The 17,008-nt window shown below is 39.6% G+C and overlaps 2 protein-coding genes across 2 annotated transcripts; one reads left to right on the forward strand and one right to left on the reverse strand.

The window, feature by feature from the left end:
• Positions 1–1,775: 1,775 nt before the first annotated feature.
• Positions 1,776–5,743, reverse strand: LOC128317838 (tripartite motif-containing protein 16-like; the record flags this gene model as incomplete). Its single annotated transcript, XM_053231672.1, has 6 exons — positions 1,776–2,908; positions 3,689–3,748; positions 3,859–4,009; positions 4,410–4,643; positions 5,160–5,255; positions 5,402–5,743. Coding segments are annotated over 6 exons (1,419 nt in total), but the record flags the coding sequence as incomplete, so codon positions are not given.
• Positions 5,744–8,864: 3,121 nt separating this feature from the next.
• On the forward strand, positions 8,865–15,399 carry LOC128317829 (tripartite motif-containing protein 16-like). The gene is made up of 6 exons (XM_053231662.1): positions 8,865–9,567; positions 10,550–10,645; positions 10,772–11,005; positions 11,563–11,734; positions 11,972–12,031; positions 14,476–15,399. The coding sequence occupies exons 1-6, from the start codon at positions 8,977–8,979 to the stop codon at positions 15,021–15,023; spliced, it is 1,701 nt and encodes a 566-aa protein (XP_053087637.1). The 5' UTR covers positions 8,865–8,976; the 3' UTR covers positions 15,024–15,399.
• The last annotated feature ends 1,609 nt before the right edge of the window (positions 15,400–17,008 follow it).

The following is a 17,008-nucleotide window of genomic DNA, read 5'->3' on the forward strand; positions in this document are numbered from 1 at the left end:
CTATAAAAGAGTTCACTTGTGTGAGATCCTGTGGCTCATGTGGATGAGTCTCACCTTTGGGTTAAGAGGTTGCTGGTTCAAACCCCAGCTGGGATTCCAGGATATAAACATAGATGCTTCAGGAATCAATGACAGGCTGAGGGAAAAGTGCAGGAGGTCTAGAGGGTGTGGTCCTGGTTGAAGGGGTAATATCTGGATAGCTGCCCCTCTGGGGACTGGGCTGGTGAGGGGTCAGATGACTTGGAGAAGGAGTAGTGACTTAGTTTTCACAGTGCTCCCCCTGTTATGCAAAACTAAATTAACACTCTTCCTCACTGCATCATAACCCCATCATTCACCTACCACAACCATGGGGGGGCAACTACTCAGATGTTACCCACCTTGCCACCATCACACCCTCTGGGCATCCCACACTTTCCGCTGACTTCTGAAGCATCTATGTTCAGATCCTGGAGTCCTGGCTGGGGTTTGAACCAGCAACCTCTTAACCCAGAGGTGACACTCATCCACATGAGCCACAGGATCTCACACTAATGACCTGTTTTATAGTCCTTTTCACCTTCCAATAAGTGACAGTCATATAGCTAAGTAAACAGCACAAAAACCTGCCCTTTTAGCACCATTTCTCCACCCAAAAAACTGAGTACAGTACTGCACTTGAACTAGCAAGCTCATTGGCCTAAGGCAAGGCTTTTACCACAAAGCCACCAAATACACACTGGTGTCATAGCGCCTTTGTGTTTTAAAATGACACGTGCAAACAATCCAAAAACATTTCTGTCTCTTGCTTCGTCCATATGTCCATTGTTCACACAGTATAGTGTTTGTTTTTATTTTCTGTAAAAGTCTTATGTCTGTATTATGTGAATTATCTAAATAGAAACAAAGATGCTACAGAAGAAAGATGCTAAAAAAATGACAAAGAATTAGAAAATTTAGTTTTGAGTTTTGTTTTATATTTATTTTCTTAATTGAATTGAATAATATTTTTAAATTAAGCATTACTTTTAAGTTGGTAGCTACAGGATTACAGTAATTGTAAAATTGCAGCTACAAGATTAGGCTTATAAACTTTGCAGTCTGACTGGAGCAAAGAGAAACATTTTAATTTTCTGAAATATTATTACTTTATGTTATTATCAGGTATCAAACAACTTCTGTATCATTTTCAACAGAATCATGAACATAGTTCACTTATAAATATAAAATGTCATAACCATTTATGATTGCACCAAGTTATTGAACTTTATCAGAATAGAAATGTAGCGACACCATGAACAGTCACTTGTAATATTTTCTCCTTCTCTCCTCCTTTTTTCGGAAATTCCTGCTCTGGAAGATTAAATTCCCGTATCTCACAAGTCTGGGTTTAATCATTGACCTGAGCGTAGATTGTGTTTAGTAAGCAGAGAGAATGTCCAGGTAAAGCTGGGGTTATTTAAGGACATTGATGTATAGGAGAGAATGTCAGAGATCTCAGCAGTAAAGATGGAGAGAACCGTGTTCTACTTGCTCGTCGTGTTTCTGCTGATGCCGGTGCCGAGTCTGCACTTAGAAAGATAAAAGTTTAGAGCTTTTATATTAGAGCACATGCGCTACTTTTATGTAACAAATCTAAAACAGTTTAATTTTCACACAGCAGTGTTAAAAAAACTCATTTCCATTTTTATTTGTACATGTTGTGTATAATAGTGTAACTGATGGTTCTACACAGAGCCAAAATCAAAGTTGGGGTGTGTTGGAAACTCAGAAGTGAAGACCAGGAGACTCGGGTATATCTTCAGCAGGATTCTTTATTGAGAACGTGCTGTTTCACTCTGCAGTCATCAAGTCTAAACAAGAGATCTGTACATTGTAGTTTTATACTCATTTTAAGGGTCAGTCCTTAGAGGTGGAGACAAAAGCACTCAGGTGACAACTTTAAACAAAACATGGAAAAGAAGTACAGAGTTATAGGAACCCTCCCCAGACTCTGCAGTTTCACCAGCTCTAATCCAATCAGCATAACTAAACCACTCACACACTTCATTATCATAGAGATAAAGAAAAGTCCACACCTCAGGTAATGATGATCATGAACAATGGCCACCAATGCAAAGAATGGGGCAGAGGCACCAAGAGCCATCACAGACAAAAGGTGGTAGCCTCAGTTACTATGCTTGTTTGACTCACAGTAAAGAGAACAGGAACTGGCAGAAACCTCCTACTAGAAACTTTGCTCAGCATAATCATTTAGCTGATGTCATTCAGCATACTGGAAAACAGTGACTCTCATATTTGTATTCCTACAAGTGTCAGAGATTAACAAGTCAATTTAACAATATATATAGTTGTGAGAAACTGGGACACATCTTACTGCACTACACACATTACTAAGGATCACACAACCTCACAGTTATATCGTCATCTAACAAGTAGATCCCAAACCCAGCGTATAGAGGCTGAGTGAATGTGGTGTGGACTCTGTGGAGGAGCTTCATCGTGTCAGAGACGCTGTAGAAGGACAGAGTTCCTGCACTGTGATCCACATACACTCCTATTCTGGAGGATGATGGCCCTTGGATCTCGGTCTGAATGTTGTTGTGATAGAAACAGAGAGACGTGGAAGAACAGCGCAGACACCAGGACTGATCGTTGCGTCCAAACTTGCACTCGTCGCGCCATCCTTTCCTGCAGATCTCTCTGTACGAGACGGATATTTCCACATCGTCATCTCGCATCCACTCCACCTCCCAGTAATGGCGTCCAAGCATACTCTCCTCACACAACACCTGCCAGTGGTAGTCAAACCGCTCCGGATGATCAGAGTACTCCTGGTCTCTCCAGCTGTGTCTCAGCACTCTGTTGTTGTCACTCAGAATGAGGTGCTGATTTACTGTGTTGGGGTCCAGAGTCAGAGAACAGAAATCTGAAATAAATGAGAAGAATGTAAGGTATAATTAAAAAAATACATTTATTACTTAAGTGAGACACCAACCTATTTATACTATTTCTTACCTAAACCTATGTTCACACTAGCAAGTGACAAAGCGACAAATGATCATTGAGTTTCTACGTATGTGTGTAACAAGGAGCCATGATTTCAGCGACAAGTGACATTTCATCTCAGGTATAAAGTAGGCATGACACAGCAAAGCAACAAATCCTAATGATGGCTTGAATGATTCCTCTGTCCAGTCCTATGGCATGTATGTGTTTCTTCAGTTACCTCTCATTACTTTAGTTCTTACCTGTAATTAGTTCCCATTTACAGTTTGATGCACCAAAATGTTAGAAAAACTCAGCTTCATCTTTCCCTGTCAAATTTTTCCCTCTCATTAAACATGCATAGAGACATTATGAAGAAAAATAAAGCTTGGAAGGAAGTAGCAGAGACTGTTTATGCCTCTAGCGAGTGTATGTAGCTAGTAGAGTTAGCTTGCTTTGCTACGATCTGAGAATGAAGCTAGTATGAAGCTGAGCACGTAAAACAAACAGCCGATTTTCACACTGATTAGTGCATTGTTTAATTTGTGTTTAACTAGTTAGCTTTAGAAGCTATATATACATAGATACTACCATTTCTCATTAGAATTAAAAAAAGCCAAACTACAAAAGACAGAAGAAAATCACTAGAAGTGGATTAACCAAGTGTCTGTGTTGCACAGATATAATTGGTTGTGTGTGTGTGTGTGAGAGAGTGACATACATTTCAAAAAATCTTGCCTGCTCTTTGGCTCTGAGGGTGACATCATCTGAACTGCAGAATCTGTGGAGACAACAGAATAAATTAATGGAACACAATCGGCCTGTTGAAAAAAAACACACACACACACACACACACACATCAAACATTTTTGTCAGCATGTCTTTACTCACCATGTGGAGAGATTTTCAATTCCTCAGTGCAGAATTCCTCCAGTCGCTTTTTCAGGTCTGAGAGATACTTCCTCACACCGTCGAATGAGAGACGTGGATTAACGTGGATGCTTGATGAGTCCTTATGTCCAGAAGAGACAGACTGGAAACTCTACACAGTAAAAAGGAGGGTAATAGGAATAAACAATCACAGACTAAATTAGACATGACACACTTGTGATCTAAGACAAGTACATTCATTATTTTCGTAAACTCCAGGCCTGGAGACTAGAAGCCAGTCGCAACAGTCAAACTTAAGCTCTGTCACAATCTAGTTTGAATGGAACATTATTTTATATCAGCTAGCATAGAAAGCTTCTTCATCATAAATCAAATTGAGATTATTAGTAAGGTACATGGGCAGCACAGTGGTGGAGTGGGTACTACTGCTGCCTCACAACGTATGATTTAGGACTGACTTGAGATCAACCTTACGCACATCTGGTGCAGCTGGCTGCAGGGTGGAAAGAGGCGTACAGAGCTCTCTCTGTAGATCAGACAGTGAGTGTTACCTGGAGGAAATGGATGTGATCGTGTGTGTGTGAAAGCTGCTCCAGCTCAGTGACTCTCCTCTGAAGATCAGCAATCTCCTGCTCCAGTTGCTCCAGGAGTCGTTCAGCTCGACTCAGTTCAGCCTTCTCCTGAGCTCTGATCAGCTCCGTCACCTCCGAGCGCTTTTTCTCCATGGAGCTAATCAGCTCAGTAAAGATCCTCTCACTGTCCTCCACTGCTGTCTGTGCACTGAGCTGTTAGGAGACACACACACACACACAGTTTAATTTTAAAGCTCGAATAACATTCATTGTCGTAGTTAACTTCCTAGTTACATTATGTATTAATACTTATATACTGTGAATACTAGGTTGTAATTAGACTAGGTATCACTCGGCCACCATAGACTGATCCAACATTACCTTTGTGAAAAAGCTCCAGCTTTCTATGTAAACATTTGTTTTTTTTAACATAGAAAGGAGTATCAGCAATTAACTCAGTAAAAGCTGGCTATAATCACTAGACCAGAACCCCAACTACTCTGGAGACAATTAAACAATATTAAAGGAAACAAATCAATGTCCTGCATCGAGGTCCTCATAACAAGTCAATGTCCTCGAAACGTGTCGAGTTCCTTTCTGAATAGCCTTTCTAAATGACTAAATACAGACAGGACTAACATTATTATTATTTATTTATTAGTTACGACACAGTTTGGAGCTGAGGTAAAGAGTTGAGGCGTGGGTGAATCTGCTCTACTCACTGCTCACCTTTATAGTGTTCACAGCCTGTTTCAGCTCCTGCACCTTCTTCTGCTTCTCCTGGATTCTCTGCTGGGATTTCATCTGCTCCTCCTCTAGCTCATGCTGTGAGAAAATAAAAACAATCGTACTCAGCGTTATATTAAGTATAATCTGAATAAGTGTACATTAATGGTACTTCAAGTAAACTGTGACATTTAGTGTACAGATAACGCCGATTACCAACAAAATGACCACTTGCTAGTTCTCACCTGTTTCTCGGTTCTTTCTGACACACCTGAGATGATGTTGTGAGCTTTGTGTTCATCCATCGCACACAAATAACAGACGGAGCTTTGGTCAGTATGACAGTAGATCTCCAGCAGCTTGTGGTGCTGTGAGCAGATCTTCTCCTGTAGCTGCGTCGTGGCTTTTTCCAGCTTGTGCCTTTTCAAAGCTGGAACTTCATGCTGAGCTTTCAGATGAGGTTCACAAAAGGAGGTCAGACAAATCAGACAGGACTTGACGGCTTTGTGTTTTCTCTCGGTGCAGAAATCACACTCCACATCTCCAGGCCCAGGGGAACAGTGAGCAGGAGAAGCAGCTAATCTCTCTTACTGGAAACATACACATCAAATACACACAAACATTCGACGCTGCAGTGATTTTAACAGCACACACTCACTAAAAGGTGCCACAATTTACACAAACTCACCTGAAAAATGCATTTAAAAGCGTTTAAAGACAGATAATGGCTCTCCTCAGTGCACTGCTGCCAACTGCTTTCAATGGAAAGTAGCTAAAGCCTGCTCGAAAAGTCGCTAAATGTGACGTCATGCGCTGATTAGCGTGTCCGTGACGTCATGACGTCGTGTTTGCATTCTGCCTGGTGTTAGCCCTTTACATCTGTTTGCTTCTCTCCTTCTCTCTGTGCTCACATACTGTATTTTAATAAAGCCGAATTCCCAGTAAAGCTGTTCACATTGACCCATTTTTCTGTTTCTGTTGTCAGACAGCGGAACGAGTCTGAAATAGTGAGTGAAACGCGGCTCATTAAGACTACATGTTAACCAGCAGTCACTTCCAAGCCATTTCCAAGCTGCTGCTCTGCGCTGCTAAAATCCTGATTTTATAACCGCCACGTCGTCTGACAAAATCACCACACACACAAGTTAAAGACATCGGCTGTGCTGTGATTTCGGCTATATTTACATGGAAAATGATCACTCAGAGAGAAAGTTACAAGCCACAGAATGCGACTTAAAAAAGAAACCAAACTTCACCCTACTGCCCACTTCCGCCCTCTGCTGGTGAAAATACTGTTCACACCATTCTCACCAGTAAACTAACACCAGTCAGTTACATTTTAAACCTTCTGGTGTTCAACTAGTCACGTGTTTATTGTTTATTTCCTTAAATCTTGGATGTTAAGACTCTCTTACTGGATTATAGAGCGATTAGTGCATTTGCAGCTTTATACAGCTGTACTGGTATATCTCAGAAAGCCTGACAGACTCTGTTCCAAATCAGGTTTGAAATGAATCAAGTGCTGACTCTTTACTACGCACTGAATGGCTGATCAAATTAAACTTAGGACCAAAAATTTATTAGAGATCTCAAATCTACCTGTGTGAGCTGAGAGGAAGAGATGCTCCAACCATTCACACGACCATATAGTCAACTTAACCAGAGGGACGGACGATTAGCCATTGTTTACATAACTGTGCTAATTACACCTCAGTTTCACACAGAGGTTCAGTCCATTTATATAGAAGGAATGGAGGTTGAGGTGGAATGGAGACAATGAGAGTGTCTGTGAAGTATGAGGTGATGGGAAAATCTTTACGTGATCCACAGGAAAATGTGTAGAAACTCATCTCATTACATTAATCACCTTAATAATTAATACCATTACATCACATTATATTACTTATAGCCATGGAGGTTAGTTACACCCTCCTCACTTAAAGCTCCACCCATCACACTTTAAAGCTCCACCCAGTGTCTCTGTCACACTATAATCACAGAAGCTCAAAGTTCATTCAGAGGAAACAAAACTTATCTCTGAGTGCTGCTCTCTCTCTCTCTCTCTCTCTCTCTCTCTCTCTGTGAGTTCAGGAAAATGGCTGAAGCCAGTATTTCAAAATGAAAATAAAAACACAAACAGTTGAGCATTACTTCACTTAAGATAAGGCCATGTCTGAGCACTGAAACAAGCTCAAACCAGTTCTTATACAGACCGTCCTAAACAACAGACAGATGCAGTTCACTTAGGAGACTGAAGATGATAATATCTGAATAGTAAGAATAGCATAAACATATTTACTCAAGATGTCTGTGGATTTTCTTTTCTTTCTCTTTCTTTCTTTCTTTCTTTCTAACAGTTAAAGGAGACCCTGGATGGGAAATCTTTACAAAACCCTGCTTTAACAATCCAAAAATGCACATAGAGCACAAGGGTGAATTTTGTTCAGAAAGACATTTTGAGCCAAATAACACCACATTACAATCATATATACCTTTTAAAACATTTTAATTTTCACCATGTATTCTAAGATCTAGAATATACGTTCACTTTTTAAAATCTAAAGCTGTTTCTAAACACTTTGTCTTGAAATTTCATTTTAAAACATTTAACAGTATTAAAATAGGGTGGCCCCAAATGTTTTTTTTTTTTTTTTGGAGACTTAAGCCACACTTACAACTGTATGAATTTTACTGCATTAGAAAACAACATGTCAAAACAAGTGGCATTTATTTTAAAGAAAAAAGCACAAGCACACTTTTCAAGCAAAACATTCCACAAAAATGATTATTATGTTTAAAAATATAAAAAATAATAGATATACTGGTCAAAATTAAAAAATATATATATTTGTAGACTTCATATTATTCTGGTTGTTAGAGTTAATCCACAGTTAATATGATGAACTACACCATGTGGTTACTCTGCTAGAGGTATCTGTATGTAACTGAAGGTAACTGACTACATACATCTACTTTAAATTACCTTTAGACCAGCTGGTTAAAAGTCATTGCAAAAATGACTCAGATGAAGGAATTAAGTTATGAGGAAAGAAGGAAAGAAGGCCGCTTTATTCAGCTGATCAGCAAAACTTCAAAAAAAAAAAAAAGTTCAAAGAAGAAGGACTTGTGAATGAAAACAGTCGACATACAGGCAGAATCAGAAAGACCACCAGCCGATTGGGCAGATAATTGTGAATAAAATCAAGTACAACAGCCGAGAAACAGCAGCAAGGATTGCTTCAGAGATGATTGAGAATTACCAGATACAACTAGAGCACAGACTATTCACAACAGGATCATGGAGCATGGGTACAGAGGAAGAGTAATGCAGCAGAAACCATTCAACAGCCTCAAGAATAAAACAGCAAGGCTGAAATCTGCAAAAGAACAAACACAGAAAAACAGCAGCTTCTGGAGAACTGTAAAGTGAGAACTTCTCACTTTAAAAATGGCTCCAACATTCTTCCAGGATGAATATAATTTTAAAGATGTCACTAGGAATAAGTTCTTAAATTGTAACAATTGTAATTTATCAACAAGGATGAAAGTTTTGCTTGAGGTGTCAGTAGGAAAAAAAGACCAGAAATTTAAAACCCATTCTGTGTGTGTTTCATGAACTTAATCCTAATAAGTGTAGCTACACGGGTTATATTTATGTACTGAAGGGAGATGAAATGGTTAACAGAGGAGGATTGATAACCTCTCTGCGTTTGTGCTCCTCCTCTTCCTCTCACACACTCAGAGAATCAGGAAGTAACTCCTCATTTCAGAGAAAACAAAACTGATCTCTCTCTCTTTCTCAGTGTGTGAGTTCAGGAAAATGGCAGAGGCCAGTATTTCAGTAGATCAGGACCAGTTCAGCTGTCCAGTGTGTCTGGATCTCCTGAAGGATCCGGTGGCTATCCCCTGTGGTCACAGTTTCTGTAAGTTGTGTATTAATGGCTGCTGGGATCAGGAGGATCAGAAGGGCGTCTACAGCTGTCCTCAGTGCAGACACACTTTCACTCCAAGGCCTGTTCTACGCAGAAACACCATGCTGGCTGAAGTGGTGGAGAAACTGAAGAAGACTGAACTCCAAGCTGCTTCTCCTGCTCACTGTTACGCTGGACCTGGAGACGTGGAGTGTGATTTCTGCACCGGGAGAAAACGCAAAGCCGTCAAGTCCTGTCTGATGTGTTTGACTTCATTTTGTGAAACTCATCTGAAACCTCATCTGGAAATTTCTGGTTTAAAGAAACACACATTAATCGAAGCTTCAGCAAAACTACAAGAGAAGATCTGCTCTCAACATAGCAAGCTGATCGAGATCTACTGTCGTACTGATCAAACCTGCATCTGTTATTTGTGTACGATGGATAATCACAAAGGTCACGACACCATCACAGCCGCAGCAGAAAGAGCTGAGAAACAGGTGAGAACTAGAAATCTTTCCAGAATGAATTCTTCCTAGTTTTATTTCTTAGTTGGAATTAATTGCTTTAGTCAGTTACAGGATTTGAACTTTAATTTCAGTTTTGTAAAAGCTTGTTAAAATGTTGTGTTCTGGTTAAGATAGTGTTAAAACTTTTGTCAGTGTTAGTCCTAATCTGGTCAGACCAGGAAGGGACAGAGCATGGCACACGAAAGCAGAGAGAGAGAGTGAGAGAGAGAGAGAGAGAGAGAGAGAGAGAGAGAGAGAGAATTGAGGTACAGCAAACATGAATAAATCTGTTATAATAAGCTCCACTCTTCTGGGAAGCTTTCCACTAGATGTTGGAGCGTGGCTGTGGGGATTTGTGTTCATTCAGATACAAGAGCATTAGTGAGGTCAGCCGCTGATGTTGAGTTAGGAGGTCTGGGGTGCAGTTGGTATTCCAGTTCATCCCAAAGGTGTTCAGTGGGGTCGAGGTCAGGGCTCTGTGCAGGACACTCGAGTTCTTCCACTGCAACCTTCACACACCATGTCTTCATGGAGCTCGCTTTGTGCACAGGAGCATTGTCATGCTGGAACAGGTTTGGGCCTCTTAGTTCCAGAGAAAGGAAACTGTAATGATGCAGCACACAGAGACATTCTGTACAATTGTGTGCTTCCAACTATGTGGCAACATTTCAAAAAAGCCGTGTTTAAAGGTTGATGGTTCCCTTGACTGGAAACCATCACACCGGCATCCCGCCTTTTTACATTCTTTGTTTTTCCTTTTACTCTTCTGCCCAAAAACCCAAGTTTTACTCTTTATTTTGCCGCTCATAATAAGCAGCATGGAAGTTATTTCTAGCTCGTAACACTACAAAATGCAGTAACCATATAGAAATTCTACAACACTGTGCTGCCAGGTGATTAGGTATTGTGATGTAGGAACTAATAAAGATTAATATACTTCATTAAGAGCTGAAAATAATTGATGTGTCCTCAGAGTGAGCTAAAGGAGGAGCAGAAGAAATCCCAGCAGAGAATCCAGGAGAAGCAGAAGAAGGTGCAGGAGCTGAAACAGGCTGTGAACACTATAAAGGTGAGCAGTGAGCAGAGACAGAGCTGCTCCTAGAAACACACACAACATGGACAACCAGTCATTTAGATTCCCAGTAAGAGAGGGAATGATAGATGAGCTTTAAATCTTGTGTGTGTCTCCTAACAGCTCAGTGCACAGACAGCAGTGGAGGACAGTGAGAGGATCTTTACTGAGCTGATCAGCTCCATGGAGAAAAAGCGCTCGGAGGTGACGGAGCTGATCAGAGCTCAGGAGAAGGCTGAACTGAGTCGAGCTGAACGACTCCTGGAGCAACTGGAGCAGGAGATTGCTGATCTTCAGAGGAGAGTCAATGAGCTGGAGCAGCTTTCACACACACACGATCACATCCATTTCCTCCAGGTAACACTCACTGTCTGATCTACAGAGCCAGCTGTTCCTCACACACTCTCTAAAACACCTCTCATTAAAGCAACAATAAATGTCCCTGTCTGACATCACAAGTGTGTCTGGTGTTATCCTGAGATCAGGTGACTTCACAGTTTATTACTGTTTGTTATTGTTTAGTGCTGTTTAGCTTCTTTTTAACTCGACTTCAGTTCTTAGTTAAGTTCATTATTGATAGTTTGTGGATTTGGGCTCGAGTAGCTATGACTTCATTTGTCTGGTGTGTTTATCGTGACAGTTGAGCAATGAAGGATCACAGTAGCCACCAACACTGACTAATGTATCTACTGTTTTCCTATATCTATGGCTACAACATTAAAAACTGGCGGCTTATAAGGTGGATTCATAATGATCGTATGATGTATTTGTGTAATGCAAGCTGGGTAATGTAGTGATAGAATGCTCATGGATGTAAATACACTTTTAAAAATCAGGAATTTTGCAAAAAGACAAACTTTCCAAAGTACTTTGTTTGTGTGTACTGTTTTTGATGTATAAATTGCTTTCTGTAGGCTTTAGCTTCTGGACGTCGGTCTCCCCAACAAAAAAGACCAGATTTTCACACGTCCAACATCACTGTCCATCAACATCTCTCATTTGATGGAGTGAGGAATTCTCTCTCAGATCTGAAGAAGAGACTCGAGGAATTCTGTGAGGAGGAATTTAACAAAATCTCTCCACATGGTAAGAGGAGCTGTTCCTGCTGGAGAAACACAATGATGGACGTCTTTACTCGCTCTGTGAAGTATTATTTCTTAGCAATGCTCCTGCTTTCTTTTTGCAGACAGTTTACTCAAATAACACCTTTAACTAAAATACTGATTTAAAATGAATAAACTGACTGTATCACTTTAAACTGTTTCCATCTTTTACACAACCTGATGATGCTTTTTGTCTTCGTTTCCATTTTTCTCTCCACAGCTGCAGCAGTTCAGATCATTTCACTACCGGAGCCACAGAGCAGAGAAGATTTTCTGAAATGTACGTGTAAAGCACAAACACACACACACACACACACACACCTACAGCTACACCCAACAAGCATGTACACCCAACGTGCATGCACACACATACATGCACACACGTGCGCGCACGCACGCACACACACACGCAGTGGTCACTTGTAGGACCTGTTTCCAGTATTTAGTATATGTGAGGTCCACCCTAACACACACCAGCTGTCTTCATTCCTTGTGGGGACCAAATGCACTATAAGTAATAAGAAACAATATTGTTTCCATTGATGCTAACAAAATTATTAACCCAGAATGACGTTTACCTTCTAAACAACTTTTATTGGTTGACTGAATAGCAAATGTAACAGCAGGTCTGCATATAAAAGCAGAAACAGACATCATTTTAACCTACAAACACAATTCTTACCTTAGAAACAGGCATGTTAAACAGATTTTTTGTATTTTATTTAAATTCTAAGCAGATCCAGGTCAAGAGCTTCAGTTAATATCCACATCAAACATCAGAATGAAGAAAAAGTGTGATCTCTGTGACTTTAACCGTGGCATGGTTGTTGGTGCCAGATGAGCTGGTTTGAGTATTTCAGAAACTGCTGATCTCCTGGGATTTTCACACACAACAGTCTCTGGAGTTTACACAGAATGGATTGAAAAACAAAAAACATTGACTTTTTTCTGATTCTGATGTTTGATGTGAACATTAACTGAAGCTCTTGATCTGGATCTGCATGATTTTATACACTGGTTGATTGAATAAATGCATGAATGAGCAGGTGTACAGGTGTTCCTATTAAATTGGACAGTAAGAGTAAAGAACCTCTAGCACACTAGCAATTACACGTGTAAATTAATGGAAGGATTTTAAAAAAAAAAGACTTTGTGCCCCATGTTGAAAAGATGCAGAGGGTGCATTTAGCTTCAAACACACATGCTCTGTCAGTGGTATATATGTACAGTACTGTGCAAAGGTCTTAGGCACCCTATTTTTTTAGTACAAACTTTGTTATAGATGTTTATTTTCTGAATTCTACATTATTGATTCAGTACAAAAACATTTTAAATTTCCAAACATTGGTTTTTCAGCACAAAATGAAATGTTCCAGAAAAATGTTTGTATGTCAGTAAAGAAAGCAGCAGATTCCATAAGAGACACTTTTCAGATAAAAACATAATGAAGGCTGCTGGGTTTCGCTGCAGAAATAAGAAGCGAGTCGACAGTCAAAGTCTCCAGAAGAACTGTGGCTGCTTCTGCAAGATGCTCAGTAACACTTCCAGCTCATTTCCTTATAAAACTGCACACACTGCACCTCAGATAGTGTTTTTTTTTTTAAAGCAAAGTGTCATCAGACCAAATATTGACTTTGTGTCATTTATTACTGTTTACTGCTTTTTATGGTATTTTTTAAATGTATAAACATTTAATTTCATTATTTTTGAAGGCATCTTTGCTCTGCAGCATTTCATTGCATGTGCCTAAGACTTTTGCACAGAACTGTAAGTGTGTGTGTGTATATATATAATAATAATAATATTAATAATAATAATACATTTTATTTATAAAGCACTTTACATTTTAAAGAAAATCTCAAAGTGCTACAAAAAAACAGCAATTAAAACCAGCTGCCAACTGAGATTAGCACAGAAATTTAAACTATATTAAAACACTTTTTATAAAGGTACGTTTTTAAACCCCTTTTAAAACCATCAGTCATTTGTGGAGCCCTCAGATGTATATATATTTACACATTATGTGTGCCAGAACACTACTATCTACTACTATCATCTGCAATACTTGTTGTGTTTAATAAAATTAGGCTTAACAGCTGGGTTAATTACAGATAAAAAAAAACACTCTGAAAGGACTTGTCCTAAATTATAATAATAATAATAATAATAATAATAATAATAATAATAATAAATGAAACAGTACTTTTCAGACATGATGGTCATGGTGTAAGGTGTGTCTAGCTGAGTGTTAGGATTACTAGGAGAACACTTTGATAATCTGACTGTGCATTTCCTCTCATTAGGAGGACAGTATTAGTGCACCACAGTTATCCAGCGAGCTGCTACACTAACTTCTCAAACTTTCTGCACACGTTTCCATAATATTACTTCTTTCACATTCTTATTTTTGTAACCAGAAACTAATAACAAAGCTGCAAAAAAATAAAACACTTACCTTGAATATCCTTCCTTGTTCGTCTTCTGTTAAACTCACACTGGCTCTTTCTAAAATGTAAATTAGTAATGGCGGAGGTGACCTCCTCATGGGAAATGTAGTCCATTATCACTTCCGGGTACGCTTCTTTGTATTGATAAAAGGACGGCGAAAAACTACAACTCTCCGGTTAAATATTAAAAAGCTAATTATTGTATTGGCTATACGCTTAGCGCTTACACTTTTAATAAAACATGCCACGTTCAGTTTGTTTTTCTCTTTTATTTCAGATTTCTGTTATCTGACTCTGGATCCCAACACAGTACATCGTAAACTCATTCTGTCTGAGAAGAACAGAGCGGTGAGGTACAGTGAGAGCGAGCAGCAGTACTCTGATCATCCAGAGAGATTTGACTCCTACTGTCAGGTGTTGTGTAAGGAGAGTGTGTGTGGACGCTGTTACTGGGAGGTGGAGTGGAGTGGTGCTGGTGTGTTCATATCAGTCTCATATAAAGACATCAGCAGGAAAGGACCGGGTAATGAGTGTGTGTTTGGATACAACAATCAGTCCTGGAGTCTGCGGTGTTCTTCTTCTTCTTCTTCTTCTTCTTCTCTCTGTTTCTATCACAACAACATTAAGACTGATCTCAGAGTTCCATCATCCTCCAGAATAGGAGTGTATGTGGATCACAGTGCAGGAACTCTGTCCTTCTACAGCGTCTCTGACACGATGAAGCTCCTCCACAGAGTCCACACCACATTCACTCAGCCTCTATACGCTGGGTTTAGGATCTACTCATGGTTTGGTTCTACTGTGAGATTGTGTGATCCAAAATAAAGTGTGTAGTGTTTTATGTAAAATTCCTGCACATTGCCACATTGCTGCTCAGTCATCTGTCTGACTAGCACACAATCCATCTGCACAAAAACACACTCATTTAAATGTATTCATTAAAACAGATTAGTCATTTTACATTAATTAAAAAGGAAATGTTAAAAATGAACTGTCAGACAAGAAACTAGTAAAATTTCAGAAGAAAAGGATGGAGGAGTGAGAAGTGCAGCGCGCGAGCTGTGTGAGTTGTGCTGAAATCGGTGACGCAGAGAAATCTGTGACTAGAGGTCACTGTTCAGTAAATGTTCAAGATTGCAGCTTCTGTCTTTTCTGTTTGTGTTTTATGATTGTGATTGTTAATTAAACGATGTGTACTCCACCCACATGCTCCTGTGTGTTTATTGGGACTGAGGATTTTAATTCTTTTTTGTGTCTTTTACCATTGTGGTTCTTATTTATGTATGTAACCCTGGGTAAAGTTGGGTTTACTAATGATATTACTAATTGACAATATCTTTGATTAATATCTATGTACATGTTTTAATAGGACGCATATGAGGGTTCCGTTTGTATGTAACTGTCCCTTTAAGAGTGAGAACCTCATTTTTTAATGATTGTATGCAAATATGGGTGAGGAAGGCTATTCATATCTGATTGGTTGTAAAAGTTATAGTCCCGCCTCCCTACTGGAAGGAGGATTCTTATTGGATGGTTGATTTATCATTCAGGGGAGAACAGGTGAAGCAGCGGACTCTTTAGTAAAATTATTTTGTTTGTATGCTGGGTGTTTTCAGCAGGAATGAGTGTTTTTTAATCGATTTAGTTGTTTGTTTTGAGTATTTTCAGTGAGTTTGTGAGATTTAGTGTCACGCGAGACGGCACTTGCCGTGTTTGTTTATGTTGGAACGGAAAGTCCGTTATTCCGGTTAACGGCGGATGAAGTAGAGAGAGAGAGAGAGAGAGAGAGAGATTCGGAGGAGGACATGGTTGGAGGACATGGTTGGAGGACAGATCCCAGATAGCGCTCTGATCCCCTCGCGATCGAGAGTTCCTCTGGTACCGCTGGAGAGGAGACAGCGATTCGGAAGAGACTGCAGTGGGCATCAGATGCAGCGAGATCCGGAGCGGAGCTCATAACGCTTACTGCCTTAATGACAGCGGGACTGAGGGGCTTTATTTACTGATTTTGTTGCTCAGTAGAGTGAAGAGGCCAGCTTTGTGTTTTATTGGGCCACAACGAGCCCTAGCAACGTCTCAGGCCTGCAACGGTGGGGTGTGTGTGTGTGTGTGTGTGTGTGTGTGTGTGAGCTCACAAGTCATTAGTGTTAGTGTTGTTTGAAATCTGAATGCTTATGTAAGGCCTTGTATTTATCTTCTTTGCACTTTTAATCCCCCTGTACATAGTCTGTGACACTCATTTCACCGTTCAAAGAGGGTATTGACCTTTTCTCAAAAGAGGTCATATAAAGTAATTAGTTAGAGTGTGTTTATTAATTGATTAGTATTTGAAATAAGTCACACAGAGACACCTGAAGGTGAACAGCTCTCTTTATTGGGGTTATTGATCCATGTGACACTGTCATAGATAGTGAATAGTTTCTTCTGTTTCTCTCCTTTCACACTTTCTATTTATTTATTTACCTATTTATCTATTAATTGATCTATTTGTGTATATATTTATATATTTGTTGGTGTCTTTATCTGTGTTAATAAATAATCTTCCTAATTTTGATACTTTCTGCTGACTAGTGAGTTCATTTCTGTATCAGAATATTAGTTTACACTGAAAGTAAAGGGTACTGACCTACACTTACCTGGAGTGTGAAATCCGTTAATGTAGGTCCGCTGACAGCATCCATCCGATCTGTTAAAGGAAAAGGATAGCTTAGCTCATAATTAATTTTAATACTAGAGGGGAGTAACGACTTTAATATTTTCGTCAAGAGACACATTACCTGAACCCGGGGCTCCACCCTAACAGAACTTAG

This window comes from Pangasianodon hypophthalmus, chromosome 30, assembly GCF_027358585.1.
Source record: "Pangasianodon hypophthalmus isolate fPanHyp1 chromosome 30, fPanHyp1.pri, whole genome shotgun sequence".
NCBI classification, from domain to species: Eukaryota; Metazoa; Chordata; class Actinopteri; order Siluriformes; family Pangasiidae; genus Pangasianodon; species Pangasianodon hypophthalmus.

Excerpts from the sequence above, each read along its gene's own strand:
- LOC128317829 (XM_053231662.1), top strand. The coding sequence starts at position 8,977 with ATGGCAGAGGCCAGTATTTCAGTAGATCAGGACCAGTTCAGCTGTCCA. Across the intron at positions 11,735-11,971 it reads TAACAAAATCTCTCCACATG|CTGCAGCAGTTCAGATCATT; the intron begins GTAAGAGGAGCT and ends TTCTCTCCACAG. Across the intron at positions 12,032-14,475 it reads CAGAGAAGATTTTCTGAAAT|ATTTCTGTTATCTGACTCTG; the intron begins GTACGTGTAAAG and ends CTTTTATTTCAG.